Here is a 25500-nt window from a genome sequence, read left to right as displayed (position 1 = left end):
TATTCCTATATGTGGTAGATTATGCCAGTGTGTGCAGCAGTGCTGGGAGGTTGGGTAGCTTAAAGGATGTTAAAAATATGTCTGCTGATTCAGGACTTCAGGGTCTGGCTATCTTGATTTTTTATCATTAAGCTTTTTCTTTTGTTTCTTCCTTAAATCAAGTTGTAGATGCTGTAATTTATCTATACTGTCTTGCTGCTTTGTGCTGGTGCCCTGATTTTTGGGTGGAGGAACATGATTCCTTCAGGAGGTCCATTTGCTGCCTTTTTGTGGGAGGCAGCAGTAGAGAGTGTTGAAAACCAACCTGTTGCACGCTCATGGTACATCCAGGATTTCCAGGCTTGCTGGATGTACACAGGATTTGGGACTCTTCTGGAGTGTTTCTGCCTCGCTGTGTGTAGGTCAGGCAGCAATCCCACAAAATGCCAGGAGCCTGCCTGGTGCTTTTGGGATTATTCTGTGGGTGGAGGGGTGTTATTCTCCCTGCACACCTTAACTGATGGTTTTAGAAAAATCTTTGTCAGTGCAGAGCAGCAGCTGGGCAGTCACTGGTGGTTGTGCCATCCCACAAGTGAGGAGGAAGGTGAGGTAGAAGGCCACAACCAGGCATGGGCTGTACCTGACTTGAGGACAATTCCCTGTGCTCATGGCTTGGTTCCAAGGAGGAATGCTGCTGGAAATGAATCCTGGGAGGTTATTACAGTGAGTGATGTGCTTGGAGTGAAGTGTTAATGTGCTGGCACTGTGCTACAAAGCTTTCACTTTATGGGGTTTATCTGTGTGTCAGGTGAGACTTCTGTTAAATATGCCAGAGTGGGGTTTGATTTTCTTTATTTAAGGTGTATTAAGAAAAGGAGAGGGGGAGGTAATGCCCCATAACCTTTGCCATTTGATGGGAGCTTAATTTCCCCCTCCACCTCGGTAAACAGGAGCTGGTGTGTTCTGTAAATGCACATTGATTCTCTAACATGAGACAAACCTGGTTCTTCCTAAAGAGCTTTCACTACTCTTGCACTGCCTGAAGAGCTCTGAGATTAGTCCTAATCTCTGGGAATCCTTCTGTAGCACTGATATAAGTGAGCTGGATTCTGGAGGAAGTATCAAATCTTTGCAGTGGAGGGAATTTTAACCCACATAGTGGATTATACAACAAAATGAGCACAGTCTGTAGTGTAAATATTAAAATAAGGTGAAAATTGAACAGCAATGATTTTTTTCCTTTCTAAAGTTTTTATATAAGTGAACCATTCTGCATTGAATTTGCTAAATTAATCTACAAAATTAAAATTGATAATCAGTTACTTGCTTATGTACTTTGATTTCATTAAATCTTTTTATATTTGTAGAAGGGATCAAACCAAATATTCACCTGATAATGTTATTTTCATTATTTGATATTGAAATGAACTGAAAAATCAGTTATTTGCAGCCCTTTCTTTAACAGCACAAGAATATCCTCTGAAAACTGAAGATACTGCTAATTTCCTAAGCAGCTGGCCTTTCCATTTCTTACATACTTCCCAGGAAGAAGGGCTGTGTTTATTTGTACTGCTGAGTTCATACCCAGGATTCAGAGAGAAAATCAACAAGACTGCCTCAAAAATGGCAAATTTCATTATTCAACCAGCCTCAGCTTCTTTTTGTATTGGACTTCCTAAAGTCAAATAAGCTTCACCAGGATTTGTAGTTTGAGTTAGATGGGAATTTGAAATAGCTGGGAGTGTGTGGAATTCAAATGCTTGGAGTGCTTGGCCTAGATGAAACAGTTATTAGTTTATTATTGAAATTAAACAAGGGTTTGTTTTTTTTCCTAATGACTAACTAGTAATAATAAGTAATCCTAATAAGTAATGAGGTTGTTTCCTGCTTAATTTTTAATTTGTTTTGGTTGTCATGAATGGACACTTTCTATAGGCTAAGCATGTAAGCATCTTCAAGAACAAGGACCTAATTTGTTTTATTTTGGAATTTTGTAGATGGCACTTATTTAAAATTTTGAAAAGGCCAATAAAAAAGTTAAAGTAATTGTAAATATAAATCAACTCTCAACTTGCATTTTAAAGGATTTTAACTATTATGTAACTGAAATTAATAAGCATTTAAGATCTTATTTTAAGGCTTGTGTGAGTTATAAGTCAAAGTGAATTAGAGTAACTATATTTTGTTTTATTGTATTTATCTCGGGTTATATCTCATTTTGAGTAACTATGTTATCTCAAGGCTTAATATAAAGTGATGAACATTGTATCTGACTGTTGTAAAGGCTTGATGCTATTGAGCATATTCTATCACTGTCTCTTAGCTTTGTTATTTTACTTCATTGCCTTGTAAGCTGCTCATCACTCATAAGTTATTAATGGATTCATTTCAAGAGGGTTTTTTTGTAATGGCCTCCTTGCACAGGATGCTTCCTTTTATTTGTGTTAGCTCAGTGCATTTAGAGGGACAATTAAAATAATTGTTTTAGCTGGGCAAAAACCATTAATAGGTGAGGGGTTTTTTTTTGTTTTGTTTTGACTTAAAATATCAGTGATAGAGAGGAGTTCTGCATCCTGTGCAGTGCATTTCCTCATTCCATCATATCCCAAAGCCTTTGGCTGCTCTTGCAGATACCTTAAAATGGAGGAAAATAGTTCAGTTAAGAACAGGAAATATCACTTAGAGAAATTTCTGCCGAAGTTTTTGAGGAAGTACCAGTCTGTTCCATCGTGGAACTTGTAGATCAGTATCTGAAATAGGTCAGATGGATGATGGATTCAGATAACTTCAGAACGTTTTCCATGGAACTCCAGATTTCCCTTACAACATACTGATTATTTTTTCTGAGGTAAAAGTAACATTACACGATAGTATTGAATAAAATTCAATCATTTGACTTGCTGAGGTGCACTGGAAAAGATGGGAGTGGTTGGCTTAGGCTGATTTAACAAGTGTTCCTGGAAAACAGCAGATCAGCATTTTGAACACAGAATCACCACTGGGTAAGACTGAAGTTCAAGATAAGGCTGCTGCTTTTGTCAGATGATTCATCACTGCAACAATGATTTTTCTATATTGTGGTCTGCTTGGAAGCTGGATTAGGTACTGGGGGCAGGGATGTATCTTTTGGCATTCCTCACTGTTTGGTCAGGGACAGGAGAGGTCAATGCCACTTGTACTAAAGGTTTTTTAATTTGGAAGATTGATTTCTGCTTAGAAATTATTTTCAGGTAAATACTGGCCTTTTGCAGCTGGTTTTTCCTTTTTGACTACTTTAGAAAGGGAATCTGAATTTAAGGATCAGTGTATCCTAGAGACTTCCAATTCTCATCTTTAGATGTAGTTAAAAAGTTGATCATAGGCTGCTGACAAGTCAAAGTCACATCTTCCCTGTTAACAGAAGTATCCAATGTCTGCTGTGCCCTCCAGAACAAAAATAAGGCAGTGGAGGATCTTTGAGAAATTGAAAAGCTGGGCTTGTATTTTAAATCCAACAATTCTGAATTATCTTTTGTTGTCAGAATTGCAGCCAAGTCACCTCTCCAGCTCCTGGATTAGCTGTTTGTGGGGGTTTTCTTTGTTATGTTTTTGGTACTTTGGAAGTTGTATGAGAGGTGGGCAGGGATTTGCAGTACTGTCTCATAGTGTAAGTTACCTCTCTGGTGGGCTGCTTGTGCTGGAAGGTTTTCAAGGAAATAAAAAGAGCTTTGAGCTACTGTCTCTGGAAGATTTATGTGACTTGTTTTCAGAGGCTGCTCTGAGCTGCTTGTCTTAGGGTTGGAATTTCCCCCTCCCTGCTCCCTTTCCTTGTCCTGGGTGTGCACAAGAAGGAAAGCTTTCATTGCTGTGTTCTTCAGGGGATAAGCAGCACAGTCTGAACTCATCCCTTCCCTCGGGAGGCACTAAATGGTCACTAAAGGAGATGACCAGCTGGGGAGCAGCTGATTTACAGCAGGAAGCTGAGAGTAATTGCCTAGGCAAAAGCCAGGAGCTCTCACTAATTAATCTGTCCCTGGAAGTGCAGGAAAGACTGGAGATCGCTGGGGATGCTGCTTTACCTTCCCTTTGTGGTGCTGGAGCTGCTGTAAACAGCAGAGCTTAAAGAGGGAGGTGGGGAGGAGGGCTGGGCATGACTCATGGCATCATTTTATATTTATCAAGTGGAGGTGTATGAATGTTGTTCTTCATTTCATAGGGATGAGTAAGTAGGTAATGGATGTTTCTTAATCTTCCTAGCTGTTAGAAAAAGAACCCCAAAGTCATCTCCTGGGGTGAGTTAAATCCAAAGTTCCAAATGTTAAAGAGCAGGAAGTAGAACTGTTCCCCTAAATTAAAAAAATAAAAGTAAGCTTGAGGAAAAATAAAGAGGTATTAAGTGGCCTTCTTGTATTTCTTAATCAAGCTTTCCTGTCATAGTGCAAAGCCTATTTCATGGTCTTTTTATGAAGACAAAATTCCACTAGCTTTAGTCAGCCAGTGGTCCCTGGTTTGTACCTGCCTGTGGAAATCAAGCCAAAGGAGAGACTGAGCCATAGAAATGTTATCTGGCACCTCACTTCAGTCTTGTCTAGACTTTGTACTTGAAGATATGAAGGCTGCAACCAGTCTGTAATGGAGGTGAATTCAAGAACAGGTGCTGGTAGGAAACTAAAAATAGGAATTAATGTGGGAGAGTTTAAGCCATGTGTTATAAATGGTGAAAAGGAGATGCTCATGTGCCTCTGCAGGTCCTACTTGTGCAGTCATGCATTTACAGTGAGACTGGGGAAGGTGATCTGGGATTTTTATTTATAGTGGTGCCCAGGAGGGCAGGCAGCCCTCAGTATGGGATATAAATGTTGGGGAATGTCAGTGTGTGTTGTACCTCAGAGGAAAAGAGCGGGGAAATCTGAGAGAAGCTGGGCTGATGAGGGATGGACCTCCTAAATTAGCACCCTGCTGCTGGAAAGAGGGATGTAAGGCTTCAAAAATAAGTGACACCTCCTGTTTGGATTATAACACAGCCCTCCAGGAAAGAATTTTAAGGAGCTGGGAGTTCTTACAGAGTGTTACTATACACCACAAAATGGGTTTTCAAGAACATCTTTGTTTCTGGAGGAAGGTGGCAAGAAGCAGGAGGAAATGGGCCACGGATGTTTTTCCTGAAGTAGCACTATGGCATTGACCCACATCTCCAGTGCAGGGAGGGAAGGCAAAATAAAATGAAATTTTATGTGATCTGTAACAGGTTTGATGCCTGCAGCCTTCCTGAGAATTCATAATCTTTTTATAATGCTTGATTCTAGAAGAGTTAATACACTGTTCTGTGCTGCAGGTTCTGCTGCAGGAAATAACTAAGGGTGCCTGTAGTAATGCTGTAAAATGTACAGACTTGGAGATTTTTGCTTCATAATTGCTTCAAATAATTTGATGAAAAAATCTCATCTGTGCAAGACATGATCTACATTCTGAAGACATTTTTAAGTTGAAGTTCTGATAAATTCTTAGGCTGGTGGTCTTCCAGCCAGATTTCCTGCACTGAGGAATTAGAGTTCTGCAATTCCTTGTATGAATCATGGCAATTCCATCAATGCTCTTTGGGTCTGTCTAGACTTGTCAGGAGAGGGATCATGGTGGTGGCTTTATCATGTGTTCAGTCCCTTTAGTAGCTGGAAGAAAAGCACAAATTGATTTTTCTTTTTTTTTTTAAATGCTTATTGCAAATTATGGTTCATTAATGAAGATTTAATAGAATTGCTATTAATTTACAGGGGAATCTTGCCAAGGTATAATGTGTGGAAGCAGGCTTTTAAAAATGGAGAACAGTATGATATTGTGTAATATTTCAATTTATTATAAAGGGGATTTTTTGTCTCTTTAAGACCATCAGTCTGGTAGAGGTCTGTAATCCAATGAGGAATTTTTAACTAATTTGAAGTAAACAGCAGTTATACAATTCACATTTTTACATTGGTGTTAGTTTATGTTGTATTTTCATTAGAGGACAGAGGAGGTGCAAATAGTATCATTTTGTAGGCTAGAAATTAGCTAGTAATAATTTGAAATAGAAAATCTTTATTCATTTAGGTTTGGGGTTTTTTATTCTGTGAGAATTGGTTTGCTGACAAATAAGAAAAAGCTTCTGAGTTTTGTCTTTTGCCCTAGAAAAAAAAATTCAAGTATTGGAGTAGTTCAACTTTAACTAATTGTGTGTTCATAATGGAGCATTATGAGCATCCTCCTTTCATTTTCCTTGAAAGGTTTTCTGGAACATAGATTCTCTTATGGGGGGAGAGTGCTTTGAAAATTCAGTTGGTTTTATTCAAGGATTCTTAATCAATCTGTATCTTGTTTCAAAAACAAGTTTTCCTTGTTTCATTTTTTTCACATCTGCAGAGAACACAGCTTTAAGTCTGCTCAGACAGGAAACCAACCACCAATATTTGCTTTTTTTTTAGGCACAGGGCTTTTCTGGGCTTCATAAACTGTTGTATGAAGCCTAAAGAGTGTCCTGGAAATGCTGGCACAAATTAGGACAATATTGATAAATGGGAATTTTTATATTCATTTAAATGTAAACAAGGTATGATGCCAAGTTTTGCCAGATTTGAGCTGTAATTTAGAGAACAGCTACCCTTGCTTGCCTTCAGATGTGTTTATAGGGAGATGTTGTTTCAGCATGAAGTGATCCCAAGAGCCTCAATTGAATTACTGATGAATGTTTATTAAAATAATGATATTGTGCTGAGAGCTCAAGTGTTTATTTTTGTGGCCCTTATAACTGTAATTTGGTTGCAGAATTTGACTTCGATGTGTGATATTTCAATTGTGAGGTGCGCACCAAGAAAATTTAGATTTTCTTAGTGAATTTCTAATTTTATTGAAGAATAAACCTTTGCATATTTAAACCATTGTTGCTGGTGATAGACTTTTAAAAAACTGTTTCTCAAAGTGATTGAGTCAAAAATTTGCTTGTGTTTTAATTAGTCATGTAAAATGACAGCTGTGAATACAAATATGCATTTACATGTTTGAATATTGATCCCCTCTCCAAAAGTCTGGTATCTGAGTCCCTAAAATAAACACTGATTCTCTCCCCAAAACAGCACTTGAAAAACTGCCTCATGTTTTGGTGTGCTGTATCAGTAGCTCAAATGATTATCAGGTGTCTGTCTCATTGTACATCTAGGTAAATGTATTTAAATCAAGTAACCCTAAAAAAGTATTAAAGGTAAAGAATTTAAAGAAATACTAAAGTGAAACTTCCATGTTACTACACAGTTAAAGCTGGAGAAGTTGAAAAATTATGAAAAATGTGTAGTGGTTCAACCTTCTGTGTCTTACATTAGTATTTTTGGATCTGTACTATTTCTGAATTTTGTAACAAAATGTGAAGACTGAATCATTTCTTTCCTGCCCTGGGAAAGATTGGCATCAACCTGATTTTTACCATTTTTAGATGAGTATGCAAATTTATCTTTGGTCTTACAAGGCTGCCTCTTAAAGTAAAATGACCGTCCCATAAAATAAAAGAAGCAAAACCCATAATGCAAAAGGCAGAGCCAAAAAAGGTGAACAGTAAAATGGCAATAGGTGTGCACAATGCAGCTTTTAATTTAATTTTTTTAAAGCAAAACAAACTAAAAAGGCAAAAAAACCACCCCAGAACGAAAGCCAAAATAAAAGCGTGGCACACTCAGACCTCAGTACCATGAGCAGTGGGTGTTCACATCTCTGTTGGTGCACACACAGCTTCATTTTCCCTATTTAATGTGTAAAGATGAAAATATGCCTTCTTAGACACAGACATGAAGTGCTTTTTGTGGGAGAGAAGAGAAATGTGAACAATGTTTCGAAAAGCTTTTTTATTGCATGTGCCTAAGCAAGATATGAAAAATTGCATTGGCCAAGTTGAGCTCCTGACCAAGATTCTTTCTTGGCCATGAGAGGCGATGTCAGAGGAGGAAGTGTAACCCCACCACTGTCTCAATTTTGTGCATGTTGAGAAGGAGAATCTTTCTTGTAAAAGGTAATCTTGATGCTCCTCTGCTGCTTATCAATTGTAACTTTACACTTAGGCTGTTAGATCTAAATACATGCTTCAAAGAAATTTGAAAATCCTGTCTAAAAATTCGGTGCTGGTAGTGTGGGGAGCAGCTACGCTTCACTTACCCTTCCGTAGAAACTTCTTGAAGCTGCTGGTTGAAACTGCTCAAAATGTCATGGGTAGGCACAGAGCAGTCTTAAAATTAGCAACAAGGAACTTTGCTTACCTCCTGTGCTTCTTGTTGTGCAGTGTGATGTCCAGGGTCAGAAATGCCTTATGTGGATCGCCAGAATCGCATCTGTGGTTTCCTAGACATTGAGGAAAATGAGAATAGTGGGAAATTCCTGCGGCGGTACTTCATCCTGGACACACGGGAGGACAGCCTGGTGTGGTACATGGATAACCCACAGGTGAGGGGTCCCTGGCAGGAGATGCCTGCTTTGTCTCAATTTTGCATTTTCTAACGAATTCACAAAAGGAAAGTGGGGTTCTGTATTACGGACCTGGAAGCTGGGGGAAGAAAAATCATTGATATCAGTGAAATAATTGTAAATAAGTTGAATATAACCAGATGAGCCAAATCACACACCCTGGTATTTAATTCACCTTTAACCTTACGTGGCAGTGCGTGGTTCTCCTTGCATTACATATTCCTTTCCCTCAATGAATCGGTCATTGAAAAGCAGTTTTTAATGCAATCTGCAGTTGCAGTCCTGCATGGATGGTGTGTCAGTGAGCAGGTTTGGATCCATTGTGATGGAGAGCAACCTTTGGATAAAAGTTTATTTTCCAATGTACCTGCATCCCTGTGTTTTCTAGCAGAGGGAAGAACAGATGATTGCTCAGGGTTTGGGCACAGACAGTGAGAGCATAGGATCCAGGTCAGCTGACAGCTGCCTGCCACAAGAATATCCATGTACACTTCTGCCAGGAGCAGCAGAGTTAAAAATCATGAGCCTGCTGTTCAAAGGAACCAGCAAAAACAAAATGTAAATGAAGCGCAGCTCGATGGATGTGACTTGTAACAGAAGCATTTAGCAGTCCTCACCGAGGACAAAAAGAATTTCTGCAAATAACAGAGACTACAAACATTTGATCTGGATGAGTGAAAAGAAGCAACTCAGGGCATGTGGACAAAATCTTGAAGTGCTGGAGAAACTGCAGTTCCTCAGGAGTTTTAAGACTTAATGATATTTGCAGTGCACACCCAGGCCTGGGTTAGGCCTTTTATTTCACATGCGTAAAGGAAAGCGTTTCTTGCAAGAAGCAAATTGAAACTTCTTGATTTTCTTCCACTGCTGTAATTTTGAAGAACTGCAGAGTTTTTATAACTATGTGAAGGCCTTTCTAAATCCCTGAAGTGATTGGAAAATATGTGAGATGGCCTTTGAAGTATCTGACATAATAGATGAATGTCACTTCTTGTCCCTTCCGCCTGGCCTGGTCAAAGTACATGAGACTCCAACATCTGTTAAGGAAAAAGTATTCTTTCCGGATTTCCTGGATGCAGACCCACAAGAATCCTTTTTCCTCTAGTAAAATACATAAACCTCTGAAACAATTACTGTTTGTATTGTTTCTAGCAGTCGTTCTGTTTTTAGTTAGCAGATGTGTGTATAATAAACAAGTAGTTTAGATCCTGTTTCAAGCATACATTGTGCATTGTCTATGAAAATATGTAGGATTTTCTTTTTGTTTGTGGAATTACTTGCTTTTTATGCATAAACACTGAGTGGCATGAGAATAAACTAGTTTCACTTTGTAACATATGTGATTTGTTTCAGAATCTTCCCTCTGGATCTCCACCTGTTGGGGTCATTAAACTTACCTATATTTCAAAGGTAAGATAATTAATATGTGAGGCACTTATTAAATTCTCAGCTTCAGACAAATTTAAATGCCGCTTACTCCCTTTGCTTCTGTGATACTCCTGAATTAGAGAAGTGTTAAAACACTTCAATAGGTTCAGGTGAAAATAAGAACAGATTAATTACTGTGTTGTCTAAGTTTTTTTTTTCCTAGTGATTTCAAACAGCAACTCTTTGTGCTCATAAAATTGACATTTCAGTTCTTTATAAGTATTTAAATTCCCATTAATCTTGGAGAAAAGACAGGCTATTTATGAAGGGGCACATGTCTTTGGGTGTGATACCTTGCAAGTAATGATGACTTTTAATAGACAGGACAGAAAAATTTCTAAAAAATATATAGTTTTTTGCACTGTGTATGCAGTTAGTTCTGAATATGTCTGAAAGGGAACTGTGAACTAAGAAAGTTTCCATGGTTAAATTTGTAGCAGATACTGCATTAACAAATAAATGGAGAAAAATACTTCACCTTTTCTTGTCTTTCTGCTCATTTCTCATTCTTCCTTTGCATTTTTTGTTGTCAATACTGAATCTTCCCACTTCCTTGTTTGTCTTTCATTTTTGTTTGGTTTTAATTCTCTTTATCAGCTTAACCAACTCGCTGTGCTGCTAATCTTTGAATTAACCCACTTGAAAGAGAATAACACTTGTGATATTTGATGTCTGTTTTGTGACATTTATAATCTTAATTTCCCTTCTAGGTTAGCGATGCAACTAAGCTGAGGCCAAAGGCAGAGTTCTGTTTTGGTAAGTTTGGCCTGTGCTGTGTGCACCAAGTGCCTTCTTCAGAAATTTGGAACAAAGATCATGTTCTGCAGTTCTGGTACCAGCTACAGCTGGTAGTGTTTAAAAAATAGCTTGTATTCACTTTCTTCTTTAGTGTGATGGAAATGTTGGCTTCCTCATAAGGTGTTTTTGTGTTTTTTCATGTTGCAGCTTAATGAGGAGTAGGTGAGAGCTGTTTTTTCAGATGTCTGAAATTTTTGAGGCATTAATAAGCAATGAGAGTTGCTTTCAGAAATGTGGCCTGCCTGTCAGCTGGGAAGACAAGAAATTTAACTATTGAAATATTTTACTGATGAAAGAGTTGATTTATTTAATTTAAAAATACCGTCAGCCAATGCTCTTAAGTCAATTTTGAGCTTCTGCTGCTGCACAAAAAAAAAAAAAAATCTTGATGTGCCTTCTAGGTTTAAATTTGTTTAAAATAAAGGATGTTGTGAGATAGAGATATAAACTCATTAAAATATGTTCCTCTGCCAAGTCACTAAAGTAAAATAAAATTTGTGTTGTAGCTGTCTTAAAGTTGTTTGGTCCTGTGCATTGTATACTTAGTAATTAATACTGACTTTTCCAGCAACTAAAAAAAAATTTAAAAGTAAATCAGTGACCATAGTCATGTTCAAATGTCACAAAGGATAACAGATTCTGGGCAGAGGATTAAAAGGAGAAATTGTAGAAGTTCCCAGGTACTTGTTGCTTGGGAAATGAGAAAGAGGAAATAGAACTGTAGAATGTTTTGATAAAATTCAAGACTTCATTCCTATGTCAGAAAAGTAATTTTTCAAAGTTTGTATGATGCCATTTAAGTGGAGAGCTTAAATTACTATTTTTTTTAGAGTAAAGCAGTCAAGTGGATTTATGTGTTTTAAGATGACTTTCTAAAATAAAACACAGTAGAGCACTTAAATACTTCAAATGGAATTTTCATCTGTAATCATATCTTTTCATAATGTTATTAAGTTTGCTCTTCAATTTCAGTGTTGTTAACTTTTCATAATGGTTTTTAACAGTTATGAATGCAGGGATGAGAAAATACTTTCTACAAGCCAATGATCAGCAGGACCTAGTTGAATGGGTAAATGTTCTGAACAAAGCTACCAAAATCACAGTAAGTGGTTGAGTTGATATTTAGCAGTGCTTTCACATTCTGACTGTCTCAAGGTGCTTAAATGTAACCTTTGCCTCCAGTTTCTATCACCACAGACAAGTCTTGGTTTGACTTTCCAGAACTTGGGGAAACTGAACAGAACTCCCCCTAAATTTGACTTTAACTTACTTTTTGGAAATTGGACAAAAGATAATATTTTTTAATTACAGCATGGGATTTTTTCTAATAATTTAAAATTAACTGTGCATACTTAATATTGTTTGAAATACCCAGAAGACATTAGCAAGCAATGAAAAGATACACATGCTTTTACCTGCTGTCAAAAGTTGGTATTTCTTAAATTGTCACTAAAATATTGCTCAAGCTCCAAAGGCTGTCTCCTGATTTTGAGTAACATCCATGCAAAGAAGCACTGATGGTTCTTCTGGTAAATGTTAAATTACTTTTCTGGGTTGTATCAGGACAAGTTATCTCATGATAGAAACCCCCACGTGTTATCTCAGGCTTTTCAGGAGGCAGAAGTTATGGTTTTGTTTTCTCCAGTTTTGGGGAAGTGATGACAGTGAACACTTCTGAGAGCACCCCCTGACAAAGAAGGGGTTCTGAGCATGGCTGCATGCATCTGTGTTTGTTGTCAGTGACTTTCTCATTCTTGGGTTATCTAAGGATGATTACATGAGTTCTTTACATGGTTGTAATATAGCCCATTCTTTGGAGTTATTATTAGCAATACCATTTTTATAAATTCTAAAAAATTAGAAGTACAAAGCCTTCTCATTTGGGTTTTTTGTAAGGAGGACCTACCACAACCGGGTTTCCAATTGAGGAAATTAAGTGAATAAATAAGTAATTGCATCAATTTAGAGTGAATGCTGTTTATCATCTGTTTATCTTGCATTTTAAATGGCTGGTGAAATCATTAGTATTTTGTCTTTGAAGGAACAAGCCTTTGAAATACTCATCTGTTCACAACTCGAGTATGGTGTTAAGTACGGCCAATTATTGAATCAAATAATTAAGATCACTCAATTATGAATTTTAATATGAGCATTACTTGCTGCAGATTGTAATCCTCCAAGATGCATTGCGTGTTTTAGTCCTCTTGAGTGCTGATAATGTCAGAATGACTGTGAGTGAACCTCAGCAGCCTAGCACACTGTGTACCCGTTTCTGAGTGCTGTTTGGAAATGCCTTCGTGTGAGGAGGTGGTTGTGGGCTTGGTCTGCAGCACTTTCAGTAGGAGTTTGTGACAGCTGAAGCACTTGCTCACAAAGCTGTAGCTACAAGCCCCTGCTCTTGAAAGGCTGAGGCTCATGAGTGTCTTATCCTGCAGTGCTGGGCTTGGCTGGGGATGGAGTCACCGTGGCCAGCAGGACACTGTCCTAGGCTGACATCTGCTCTCAGCACTGTCTGTACTTCTCTGCAGGCTGCATTTTGTAAAATAAGCTGTCCTGGGCACAGGAACTTGAATCACAAACTATAAAGTAGCTTTGGTTTCTTGTCTAGATGTTCAGTTCCAAGTTTTGAATGTGTCACTGTCTTGGATGGACAATTTGTGTGTCCTTCTTTCTGAAGGAGTTTGGATGTCTTCTGTAAATACCCAGTAGGTTGCTGGGTGGAGTATTTGGGTGTGAGATTTGATCTCTTGTTGTTGAAGTCACTTCAGATTTGCTATATTAATATTAGAGGTGAAGGAGATCTTGTAGTTGGTGCATTTCTTAGGTTGAAGAAGCTTACTCAGAAAACTGGGTAAATATTTTAGATCAAAACACTTACAGGGAAATCAAATTCCTGTGGAGGTTTGATGCCTTTAATTCCACATTTGAGAGAATTATCTAATAGTTAATAGGCAGGGTGATTTTGGACAGAATTTAGCAATATATGTGTGATTAATGGGGGCAGTAGCACAAGCTTCATGCCAAGTACACGTGAGGACAAATGTCACACTGCTCAGACATCCTGTGTGACCAAAGTCCCAGTTTATGGCCTTGCTGTGCTGGCTCTGCAGGCACTGGGGCGTCTCCACTTTCTTACTAAAACTGAAAGCAGATGAAAAATAAAGAACCAGTTCTATTAATCAGCAGTGCTTGTTGAAGATAAAGTGAAGCACTTTATGGCAAAGATTGCAACTGATTTCATCCACTGAAATGTCTTTATTGGCACCACTTTTCTCTTGAGCACTAAAGCATAGTCATTGCAACAAATTTTTGTGTAAGCAAATTTTAATCTTTTACAATTAATGACCATTTGTTAAATCCTGCTGGAAATGCCTCAAAATTTTTGATTAAAGTTTAGTCCTTTTTTTCTTGAAGCTGATGTCAATTCTCACATTCCAACTGCAGGTACCAAAGCAGTCTGATCCTCTCTGCCAAATGGATAATGCAAATCGTCAAGCTGAGAGCCCAGGTGGAAAGAAGCAAGTTTCTTACAGGACAGAAATTGTTGGTGGTGTTCCCATCATTACACCCACTCAGGTAACTCCCTCCAAACAAGTGGGTTATTATTTCACACACAAAGCTGTACTTTTATATGCACCTTTTATTCATACTGAGTGGGGGTTCTGAGGATTTTATTCCCTTTATACAAGATTTTAAAGAATTGCTGGAGTACCATTTTTTTTTGCTCACACATACCTGTTAGTGTGATAGTAATAATTTTGTCTGTGTGAAATTAATTGTTGGTGTTAAGTGATGAAGTTCTGCCCCTTTAACATAAAAAGGGGAAAAAAAAGTTGTAAGGAAAAGTGGGAAAAAAAGTTTGAGAGGCTGGACAAACTTGTGGAAGTCGAATCTGTGCAGTGCTAAAGATAGAACTGAATCTGTTGCTGAAGATTTCCTGAGCTGAAAATAGTTTCAGATTAGATGAATATCTTTAAATGACATGTATGCTCCCAAAATGCATTTAAAAAGTTGGTGAATTCTGATGTCTTGTAGTCCTAGAAATAACTTTTTGTTTGCTATAGTCACCTCTAATATTTTGCCCATGTTACACTAAAGTTTGCACTAAATACATATATGAGTTTAATTCTGTACCATTTTTTTACTGAGTTTGTGAATATTATTTGAAAATACTCAGCACTTTCTTAGTTTAGTTTCTAAGAGCAACTTTCAAGGACTCAGCCCTTGGGGAGTCTCAGTTGTCTCTGGAAATCAGTTAAACTATCTTTCAAATTGGGAATGGGATTTATGAGCATGGGATGATAAAGTTATTTCCTATTGTAACTACTGTAGTTATTCCTTGACCTTTAGAAAACAAAAACCTGAGAGTATTTTGAAGTTTCCTGCTTTTTTTTTTCTAGAAAGAAGAAGTCAGTGAGGGCAGTGAAGGGGCTGACAGGAATTATTTGAAGCGGTCACAAAGCCACCTTCCTTATTTTGCTGCTAAGCATCCCCCAGATAATGCCATTATCAAAGCTGGCTACTGTGTCAAACAAGGAGCAGTGGTAAGTGTTATTAAAACCAAAAGACAATTGGCAGTGATTTTATTACTACTTACAGTAATAAGGATTAAGTAAATATAAAATTTATCCTCCAGTAGCACTAAATTTTTACCTGCATTGCTTCTTTTCGTTACTTTTTTTAGTGTTGTGTTGTTGAAGATTTTAGAGGCAAAGTGTGTGCACAGACTTCATGTGATGGTTAGTGCATGCAGCTGGGAATTCTCCTGTTCTGCATTCTGTAGAGATCTTTATTTTGCTTATTAAAAACATCAGAATTGGGACAGAAGTTCAGTGCCTGTTTTTTAAATCAGTAAAATGTTTAGAAAAAGCTGATTTTTCAGTTCAGAGGAAGAATTGTGCAGCTTATCAGACTGATTAACACAAGTGGAGCTATTCATGTGATACCCTGCTAGAAGAAGGAACAGATAGTTCAGATTAAGCAAGATACACATCTTTGAGTTCTCAGACTCTTTTTATCTTGGATTATGAAGCTTCTTTTTGTGACATCCCTTTTTTAGTTAAAAATAAACTAGAAACCTGTGATGTATTGTCTTTCAATTTTTCCTACAGAGTAGTTCTACTGCTGAGTTTCTGCAGTTTGAATAAATCTTAGAAAACAATAGCTTAAAGAATTTTTGATTTTTTCAGTTTTTAAAATAATTTATTAGTTGTGCAAAGTCATACATAATTATCTTGGGGACTCTAAAGATGCAAAATTTGTAATTATAATAACCTGCAATGAAGACATTATTCAAAATGTATAGTTGTGAATAAATAGGAGTTATACAATATCACACTAGAAATAAAAACTAGAATGGTAACTATAACTCAATATATTCATAATACATGACATGTAAGTATATCTTACTCTATATATAAAATATAAAAATAATTCTTTCTTTTCCCTTAACAGATGAAGAACTGGAAGAGAAGATACTTTCAATTAGATGAAAACACAATAGGATATTTCAAATCTGAACTGGTAAGTTTCCAATTCAATATCTTCCAGTGATAGTTGGAAGAAAATCTGAAGGAATATGCTTGAGAAATATGCTGTGCTGCTCCTGCAGCTCTTGAGTCTGCTGCAATAACTTTTTGTGATTGGGGAGAACAATAAAAATAATGGGGCAACTGTTCAATCTGAGAACCTACCTGTAGGGCACTGTAGAACAGTAATAAAATCTACTCTACAGTCACCCTGATCTTTGTATTAGTGCTTTGTCATTTTGTACTCTCATATAATTCTGTTGTTGAAATAGTTGATCACTGTGGGAAAGACAAAACTTTAATCTTGCAATTCCTCACGTAAAATCAGAATTATGCTTTATCATCCAGATGATAGGATCTTGTCCCACACATTTGTTTCACCAGGGCAGCCAAGGTGGACAAAAAAACTCTTGATTTTCTGCTCAACAGCAACATTTGCAGAGTTTCTTGTAGTTTCATGACCTTTCTTCTTCCCTTGTCACTCTGGGGCTTTGGCTGGTTTTGACCAGAAGTGCCTTCAGGCTTCATTTAAAAATTAAATAGCTGATTCTGAAGACAGTTGCATGTGGGATTCCTTTTTGGGAAAAGAGACTAAATGTAAGAAAATCTGTACCTAAGGAATGAAACCTGTGTTGTAGAGTATTATAAATTAAGGAGGATTGAGTTTAAAGGCCGAACATCAGATGTAAAATGCCAAGAACCCAAATTTCAGGCTGTTTCTGAAGTTAACTTTGATTTCATTTCTAATGAGGGTGTCTGCAACACTAGCAGGGGTTTGATCTTGCATCATTTTCTTTGTTAAACTGTCAGCAGAACAATTCTGACTCATTGCTGTAAGAAGCCCTCTATTTTTATTTAAAAACAAATCTGAGCTCAGATTGCTCACAAACAAGTTCTAACCCAGTGAAGAATTGAACTGTGGGAGAGTATAATAGAAGGATGGTGAAAATACTTGCACTTTTAGTGTTTCATCATGTTCCTTGAGCCTGTGTCAGTCCACAGGAGCAGAGTGGAATAGAGACTCAGAAAATGATAATTTCTGAGCTGGGGTTTTCTCTCCAAGAGCTTTCTGTACTCCAGACATGATCTTGCAGGTCTCAGTTGATGTATTACTTTAAAAATGCATTTTAATGGGTGATTGAATCCAAGAACAGCAGAGAAAAGAGGAACACCATAACTGCAAACATTGGATTTTGAACTTTTTACATTAAATCTGGTATAGAGCAAAGTGATCTAATGAAGACTGCTCTTGGAGGATGGTGACATTTGCTGCTTGTTCAGCAGAAATCTCCTGAGTATGTTATAGAAATGGCAGGGGAAGTCATTCCAGAGCTGAAAGCTTTTGTTTTATCTGGAAGTTGCAGCCAACTGAAGCAGTCTTGTAAACTTGGCTTAGAGAAAACACAGTAGGAGGTAAAATAAGTTGTTGTTTGTTTGTGGTTTACTGCAACAACCACTGGAAAATAATAGTATGTGTGACATTATGTTGTCATGGGAAAAGTGAAAGTGTTTCTGTTTGAATGTTCTCGCTTTTTTCCTGTTCTGTGAAACTTTAACACTTATTTTCATCATGGTAACAAAATTTCAGAATGCTTAGAGAGTACTTGCTCTTTTGCAGGTGTTAAGGACTGGTTTCTTTGTAGTACTTTTAATTGTATTAAGTGTAGGATGAGGTTAATCTTACTTAAAGCCATGTCATGCAGTCCAATTAACAAAGCATCTTCTATGGTAGCATTTCATAGCAAATTAATGTAATCAAAATTTTAATGAAATGAGCTGCTTGAGGCCAGGGTCAGTTGTCTGATCTGGTTAGGGGAAGAGGACAGGGTGGTTGTCTTCATTATAATATGGAATTAATGTTCTGGGAGGTTTTACTTCTTGATTTGTGCTCCTCTTCTTTGCAAGTGCCATGGTTGGTTTAATATTTACAAAAGCAAATGAAATGTTGGTTGACACCACTTTTTTCATAAGTGACTGCCTTGAAAATCTCATTTATGGGAAAACTGCTGCTGTCCTGGGCTCTGGCTTTCTGTTCTAGTTGTTAAGATACACTGTACTAAAACATGTTTCTTTTTTCAGGAAAAGGAACCTCTCAGGGTTATACCACTTAAGGAGGTCCATAAAGTTCAGGAATGCAAGCAGAGGTGAGGAGGGAAGCACTGATGTCATTGCATGGGATGGGATTCCCTGCTTGGTCATGGCGAGGCTGCTCCTTGGAGAACTATTCAATAATTTCACTTGATCTGTGTATGTGGGGTGTTCTTTATGGGGCAGCACATTGTAGTGTGCATTGAATGGGTTTTGAGTGTTCTGTATTAATGTGCGTTTCAAACTTGCAATTTGGACAAGGGCAGAACAAGGGAATATCATGGAACCAAGAGTTAGAGATGTGTGAGTGCTGTCTGATCTGAGGCAGCAATTTCAGGAGTCTCTATTCTTATATAATCTCTAAACCTTTAGAGGACATGAATTCATGTTAGAAGGAGTTGGATGAATTAGCTCATGTTAGGATGAGTAGGATGAATCTGGCTGAGAACCCTTCACCCTGCTGTTTCCCTCCTACCAAATGGCCAAATACTAAAGAATAATTGCTTTTGTAGCACTTGAGAGATATACTGATCTTTCTATTTTTCTTTAGCAGGCTACTTAAGAAATATGACTAGAATGACAAATATTTTTAAATTTAACATATTATTTAGAATGTTCCAATTAAAAATGTATGATAAACATTTTTAGATTTAACATTATATTATTTTAAATGTTCATATTAAAAATACATGTAGTAGTACACGTGCTACTGGTAAACTAGAGAGTCTTAGGGCTAAAATTAGTAAAAAAACCAATAGTAGAGTGATAAATAAATGCAAAAGTCAGACAACAAATGCTCTGATTCTCTGCCAGTTCTACAGTCTTGTTAAAATACAGTGGAAAAGTTGTGCTTGCTTTTGAACTATTTTTGTATTTCATTTTCAGTGACATAATGATGAGAGACAATCTCTTTGAAATTGTAACAACTTCTCGAACCTTTTATGTGCAGGTAATTTCTTTTTTTAAACTTTGGGCTGACCCAAGAGACTGCCAGAGTTAAATACACTTTAAAAGTGAAATAACAGCACTTCTTCACTTTGACTATGCTATGGTTTTCAGAGAGTGTGATCTTCAGGATATTTTATTTACTGCTTCATATAGCTGTGCACATTTAACAGTAAAAAAAAAAGAAATGCGTGGGTTGAGAAATGAAGGGTCAGGTGGTTGTGCTGCTGCAGGTGGTGGGATAGTGGGCAGGCTGAGGGTTGCTGCTGACCATGGTGGTGTTGTTGCTGCAGGCAGACAGCCCTGAGGACATGCACAGCTGGATCAAGGCCATTTCTGGAGCCATCGTGGCCCAGCGGGGACCGGGCAGATCGGCAGCTTCCGTACGTCACCCTGCGCCCGAGGAGATGCCAGTAGCTCCTGTTCACTTGTGTCATGCACTCCTGGTTTTTTCCTTTTGCCTTTCCTCTCTCCTGTCCTGTAGTAACGTGGCCTCTTTGCATGAACTTTCAACCAGACTGGCATCAAATACTTTGTGTTTTTAATGGAGTACTATTTTTAGTCCTACCTGTGACTTTCTGTGCCTTGTTTGTCTTGAACACATAGATAATTCAGTGCTAACCTAGAGAAGTCCAGTGTGATCTGTCACTATTACTAGTTTGGGAGTTCAATTAAAACTTTCTAATTCCTGTGAAGTGTTTCTGCTAATTGCTGTGTTTTGCAATCAAATTACAATATTCCTAATTTCTTTGTAACAACTCTCACTGCAAAATTGTGATTATCTGTTGCTGGTAGTTTATTGTACATGCAGATACAGATGAAAATTTAAACTAAGAGATTGTACTCACATGAATTAGCTCTTGCTGTTGGAAATGCAGTGAGAACAGCATCTTGCAGTATTGAACTGGGGCACTGTGACAAGTGTTAATATTTCTGAAGCCACGTGGATGCCAGCATTTCATACCTACTAGCATTTAAACTGTGTTAGTTGTTTAGCACAAAGGTCATTTAACTGGTGGAAAGTAGTGGGTTACTCTGGTGTCACAGTGTCTCCAAGTATGTCCAGATGTAGCACCAGGAATATTTCACAGTTCAGGTATTGCATGCTGTGTTTTTAATTTTCTGTCTCTGGGATGTTTTGTAATAAACTGAATATAACATTACCCCCATAACCTGAAATCTAGTAATTCAAACCTGGCTTTTGACTATAAATTTGCATTGATACCATGTTTCTGGTAAGTCAGCCTAAGCTCTAAACCAACTTTTGGTAACTGCTTCATTTTTTTTAAAATAAAACTTCCTCTTACAAATTTTCTCTTTGTGGGGGCAATGAAAACACGCAGGTAACTTTTCTTTCTGTACGCTTTTTTCCCTTTGTTTTTTTTTTTTCTCGTGGGGCTAACTGAGCAATGTAGCTATGACTGTCTGCATCACTTCTTGTTCCCTCTGTTGTCCTCTCTCCCCAAGTCCAGGTGACTCTAATCTTAGCTTTGCACTGTGTTCCAGATGCGGCAGGCCAGAAGGCTGTCGAATCCTTGTATACAGAGGTATACATCAAGAACTGGTGAATGCAGCACGTATGTGGGCTCTCATGGAAACCTGCCTTCTTAACAGAGGGCTAGCACTAGGCACTAATTTGCACTATAAAGCAAACTAAAAAAAATAATGCTACCTGTTGTCATTACCATTACTGAAAACTAACTCATCAATAATATCGTTCACTCACAGGTTTGCACTGTTTTTTCTTGCTTTTAAAAATGATTGGAAATTAAAAACATCAGAACCACTGCTTATACATCAAAGCACAGTAAAGATTTAAACTTAAGTGATGTGATGTCACCTTAATAGGAAAGTACTAAAGCTAATTTGCATGAGAGTTCATATTTCCATTTTACTTTACATTTGCCTTAAAACTGCTCAACAGCAAGATTAAATTTAAGCTGCCCACAAACTAATGCAGATGAGTGCACACAGAACATGCACGTTGTAACTCTAGGATTTGGAAGGGTCTATAGTAGCCTGATTTGCATGGCTTAAGAGGTCTCTGCATGAAATGATTAGTTCAAACATAGAAGCATTATATAATAATGTATAATCAACACACTGTTCAAAGCAGGGCACCTCAGGAGTAGTGCAGCAGCACAGTCTCTTAACTGTGAAATTACAGCCAGTGTGGGTAGTAAAATCTGAGTATCCTTCAGAGCAGCTTAGCAAAAATTCAGAGATCTTGTCCTCATATCCCTTTTGTCCTGTTAGGTGAAGTAAAATTATTAATAAGAACAGTAGGTAAAGCAGTGAATATAAGTCTTCCTAAACCAAATGTTTCTCCTTAAGTGGAGGATCAAGTGAGGTATGAAATAAGGCAGTGTAAATGATGTGAAATATTTCTGTGAAATTGGACACCAAACTCAAGTCCAAAAAAAAGTTGCACAGGTTCATTCCAATAACATTAAGCTCGTTTATAAAAAGAAATATGGTAGTACTTGGCAGAATCCATTTTGATTAAATTTATTAATTCATGTCATGAGAATGTCATAACATCCTAAAAGAAACTTGAAAAACTACTGTGGAAAAAAAAAAGTATTTAATTTAGGATGTATATTTGCATCTTGGACACACATCTGTGATGGATTTGGGGTTTTTTTTGGCTAACAAATGTGCTTGAGGAATGCCTTGATTTGTGTGTGCACATGGGTTGGCAGACTCCTTTAGTTCCTGGACTAACATTGGTGATGGCAGAACTGGCAGCAGCTGCAGCTCCTAATGCACACACAGTTCACTGCAGCACCACACAGCATTGGATTAGAACATTTCAAACCCAGCACTGCTCAGGGATTTGAGACATCCTGACAGAACTGATGGATGCAGTGCAGAACCCAAGGAACTGCTTGTTCCTGTTCAGGAGGTCAGGCTATCCCAGGACATCCAAATGGCATTCCATGCCTGTGCTTCAGACAACTGAATCATTCCTGGGTAATCTGGGGACTTGTTTCTGTCAGTAAGTAAATGGTGGAAGATTAATTTGATAGTTATGTGAAGGTCAGCAGAATAATGATAATAAACACAAAACAGTGACTTGAATTAAAGGAGTAGCTCAAGTGGCAGTTTCTTTTCTAGGTCATTAACCTTGGAAATTTTTGTATAATCTTAATAGCTTAAAAATTTTTGTTTGGTCCTTGGGAGAAATGGGACAGATTTGGTGTCCCAAGAAGAGGGAACAGTAAAATGTGCATTATTTCAGGATTCAGGATATGAGTGCTTGATTTATATGAATAAGTCTAAATACATTTTTCTTTTGGAAAGATGTGACTTTCAATGGCCTTTGAAGTGTGCATCTTCTTTAACATCTTAGTAAAATGAGGAGCCTCAGTTTGCTGGATTATATTATGAAGTCTACAGAGCTGCTGTGCTTGATTTAAGAATTGAATTTCATAATTTCATTCAGTGCAGCAGCTGATGTGGCTGTCACATCCTGCTGTGAGCTCACACTCAGTAAAGCAGTGCCTCGAGAAAGCACCTGCCTCCTGCTGCCGTGGCTGATGCTTCGCTTCGTGTATTTTCTGTCTCGATTTTTTTTTTTTTTTTTTTTTTTTTTTTTTTTTTGGGTGTGAAATCTGAAACTGCATCTTTCCAACGTGTCATCAGCGACTCCAGCTGACACATTTCCCTTCTTTTTCCAGGAGCATCCCGAGCCTTCTCCCGAACCCGGCCATGCTGTCCGTGCTGCCGGCCCAGGCGCAGGCAGCTCACATTCCACAGCCCCTCACAGCAGCCCTGTGGTCCCAGCCCCTCACCCCAAACCCCCTGCCTTGGAGAAGCGAGGATTTCACGAGTCTTTTACCAAGGCCAAACCAAGGAGCTACAAGATCCAGGCTGTCGCTCCAAGAGAATCAACTTCCAAAGTGACTGAGCGGGGCCCCTGGGAACCCCGCAGCAAAAATGGCACTCAGGAACAGGATCCTGGCCTTGTGGATCTGGATGATGCAAGCCTTCCAGTCAGTGATGTGTAGGGATGGAAGTGTTTGGAGAATGATCCATTTGTTCGGTCCTTTAATTTCCTTGCTCGGACTTTGAACCAAAGAAAATTCCAGGAAATGAGAACAAGAAAAAAAAAAAAAAAAAGCAAACCAACTGGAGCACTGCTGTTATATATATGTGTGTGTGTGTGTTCCTGTGCACACATGGGTATATATAATGTGTTTGTGTGTTGCCTTTCAGCTGAGGGTCAGAGATGGACCTTAGGCATTTTCTCAAAGCCTGATAGTAAATCACTTACTAGGGAGGGGCCAAACTGCACAGTTTAGGAAAAAAAAAAACCCAACCCAAAATGCATTTGAAAAAAAAAGTACTTCTGCAAGTAAGCAAGGTACCAGCAACTTCTAATTCCTAATCTGGCAGGTTTACTAAATTTACAACTAATGCTCTATTTTGGAGAACTCGTTGCCAACAAATGTGATTATTTAATTTCATCTTAAACTACAGTAAGATTTTAGGCATGTATGAGAACATTTTCTCTCCGTGACTTTCAGATACCAGGAAATGCACAAAATGTTTCTTCTGTTCTTTAGGATCAACAGTGTCAACTGATTTGTTATCAGAACAAGAATTCTGAACTCCCTTGGAATTCTAGTTATGGTGCTGTAAAATTTCCACTAAAATAATATTTTGAATAGTCAGCCTATTTTTGATGCACTCCTAAAGGTGGATTATAACTTTTTGCACATTTGGATTTCCATGGACTGCATGTAGTGGTGTTTTGGAGGGGGGAAGAAGAGAATTTGGACTTTGGAATTTGGACACTTTAGATCTTTTTAACTAAGTAGGGTTTATGTTGTGTTACATTAGGCTTTGCAGCAATTATGTTTTCTTAAATGTTTCAATGTTAATTGTTTGGTTACTGTTTTGAGAATGATTTCCTTCCCAGTGCTTTGTGAACAGTTCTTGTTCCTGTATTGATCAGTGGAAGAACTCCTTTAGTTGTGTTGTTATTGGTACTGAAACTGTTCCTAGTCCTGCAATCGTGGCCTATAACTTTTGGTGCACTAAGAATCTGAAGTGCCTGTGTTTTCTCTCACATTGTTAAAACACTTTTGGGTTAGTGATGTACACAGACCATTCTTACTGGGTTTGAGGGTTGGCTTGGAGTTGCTCTGGATAGCATAGTTTGAAACAGCTCTTTAAAACAAGGTTTATGCCAGGGGTACCAGTGTTCTGGTGTGGCACCCACTGCTGTGCAATATGTGTTCTTAAAAAGTGAGTATTTGTTGTTTGTGTGCATTGTGTTATGGGGCATCAGTGATGCCAGCGAGGAGAACCTTTACATTTCAAGTATTGGATTAGATGGTGTGTACTTTTCATCATTTTTGAAAAAAAATGTTTGCTTTAATCCCAACCCCACAAATATCTCATGCTGCTGCTTACTGTGATCCCGACTGTCCAGCTTTGTGAGACTTTTTGTCTACTGGAACCTAAGATACATATCAGGAAAGTCCATCTTCTCTCCAACTTCCAAACTGACTTCCTGCTCGAGAGATATGGATGGCTTTACCACAGCAATTTGTTGATCCAAGACAGACTAATTGGTGTCATATGAGAATGGAATATAATTAATTTCAAAACCTTAAATTATATCAGCACCTTCTTTCGGTTTTGGTTTATTTTGTTTTTATCCATAAGCTAACTTACCACTGTCTTAAGGCAGTGGTGTCTGTAAATTACTGGTTTTGTTTGACTTAGATATATGTGAAAACTAGCCACAGAATTGGAAATTACTGTAAATGTCTGTACTAGTATTGTAGGTTTTAATTTCTATAAAAATAAACCATTAGCTCTTTAAAAGCTTATTTTTCACAAGTACATTCTGTGTGGAAGACACTTTGCATTGTAATATTTTTACTGTAGTCTAACATCTGAAATCACTTGCTCTGGTACAGCTTTCACACTGCATGGTCATTTTATTATATTTTGGTATTGGCAATTTTACACATTGGGTGGAGGTAAAGCAGCTCCATTATGGGACTTACAAAAAGAGGGAAAAGAGAAAAATGAAAAAAGAAATGAACTACTGTTGTAGTTCAGTAGCATAGGGAAATATTTGTGGTTGGTCACTGTCAGGGTCTCCTATTTATCAGTACTTTTATAAATCTATGAAAATTGTTAAATTATTTTAGAAACAATGCTGTAAATATGTCACATTTAAATTGTCAATAAATCAGTTTGGGTAACTTAAAATAACATCTGGTTGAGTTTCTTTGCACCATGACAATATTTGATCAGA

At 37.7% G+C, this 25500-nt stretch overlaps 1 protein-coding gene across 5 annotated transcripts in view; it reads left to right on the top strand.

Moving 5' to 3' along the window:
• Positions 1 to 24690, top strand: part of LOC116999568 (pleckstrin homology domain-containing family A member 1) — a 29717-nt gene extending 5027 nt beyond the window's left edge. For 2 of the 5 annotated variants that reach the window (XM_033066392.2, XM_033066393.2), the window contains exons 2-12: positions 8255 to 8415; positions 9790 to 9846; positions 10575 to 10620; positions 11667 to 11764; positions 14107 to 14238; positions 15063 to 15206; positions 16117 to 16185; positions 18270 to 18334; positions 19164 to 19227; positions 19517 to 19606; positions 22904 to 24690. In XM_033066392.2, coding sequence (XP_032922283.1) covers positions 8275 to 8415; positions 9790 to 9846; positions 10575 to 10620; positions 11667 to 11764; positions 14107 to 14238; positions 15063 to 15206; positions 16117 to 16185; positions 18270 to 18334; positions 19164 to 19227; positions 19517 to 19606; positions 22904 to 23233 — 1236 coding nt within the window. In that variant the 5' untranslated portion in view covers positions 8255 to 8274 and the 3' untranslated portion in view covers positions 23234 to 24690. Of the gene's footprint in view, positions 1 to 8254; positions 8416 to 9789; positions 9847 to 10574; positions 10621 to 11666; positions 11765 to 14106; positions 14239 to 15062; positions 15207 to 16116; positions 16186 to 18269; positions 18335 to 19163; positions 19228 to 19516; positions 19607 to 20695; positions 20801 to 22903 lie in introns of all 5 variants that reach the window. The other 3 variants (XM_033066396.2, XM_033066395.2, XM_033066394.2) reach the window with 3 other exon arrangements.
• Positions 24691 to 25500: the final 810 nt, after the last annotated feature.

This window comes from Catharus ustulatus, chromosome 8 (genome assembly GCF_009819885.2).
Source record: "Catharus ustulatus isolate bCatUst1 chromosome 8, bCatUst1.pri.v2, whole genome shotgun sequence".
NCBI classification, from domain to species: Eukaryota; Metazoa; Chordata; class Aves; order Passeriformes; family Turdidae; genus Catharus; species Catharus ustulatus.
Note: the sequence above shows the minus strand (reverse complement) of the source record. Positions and strands in the feature narration are given on the sequence as shown.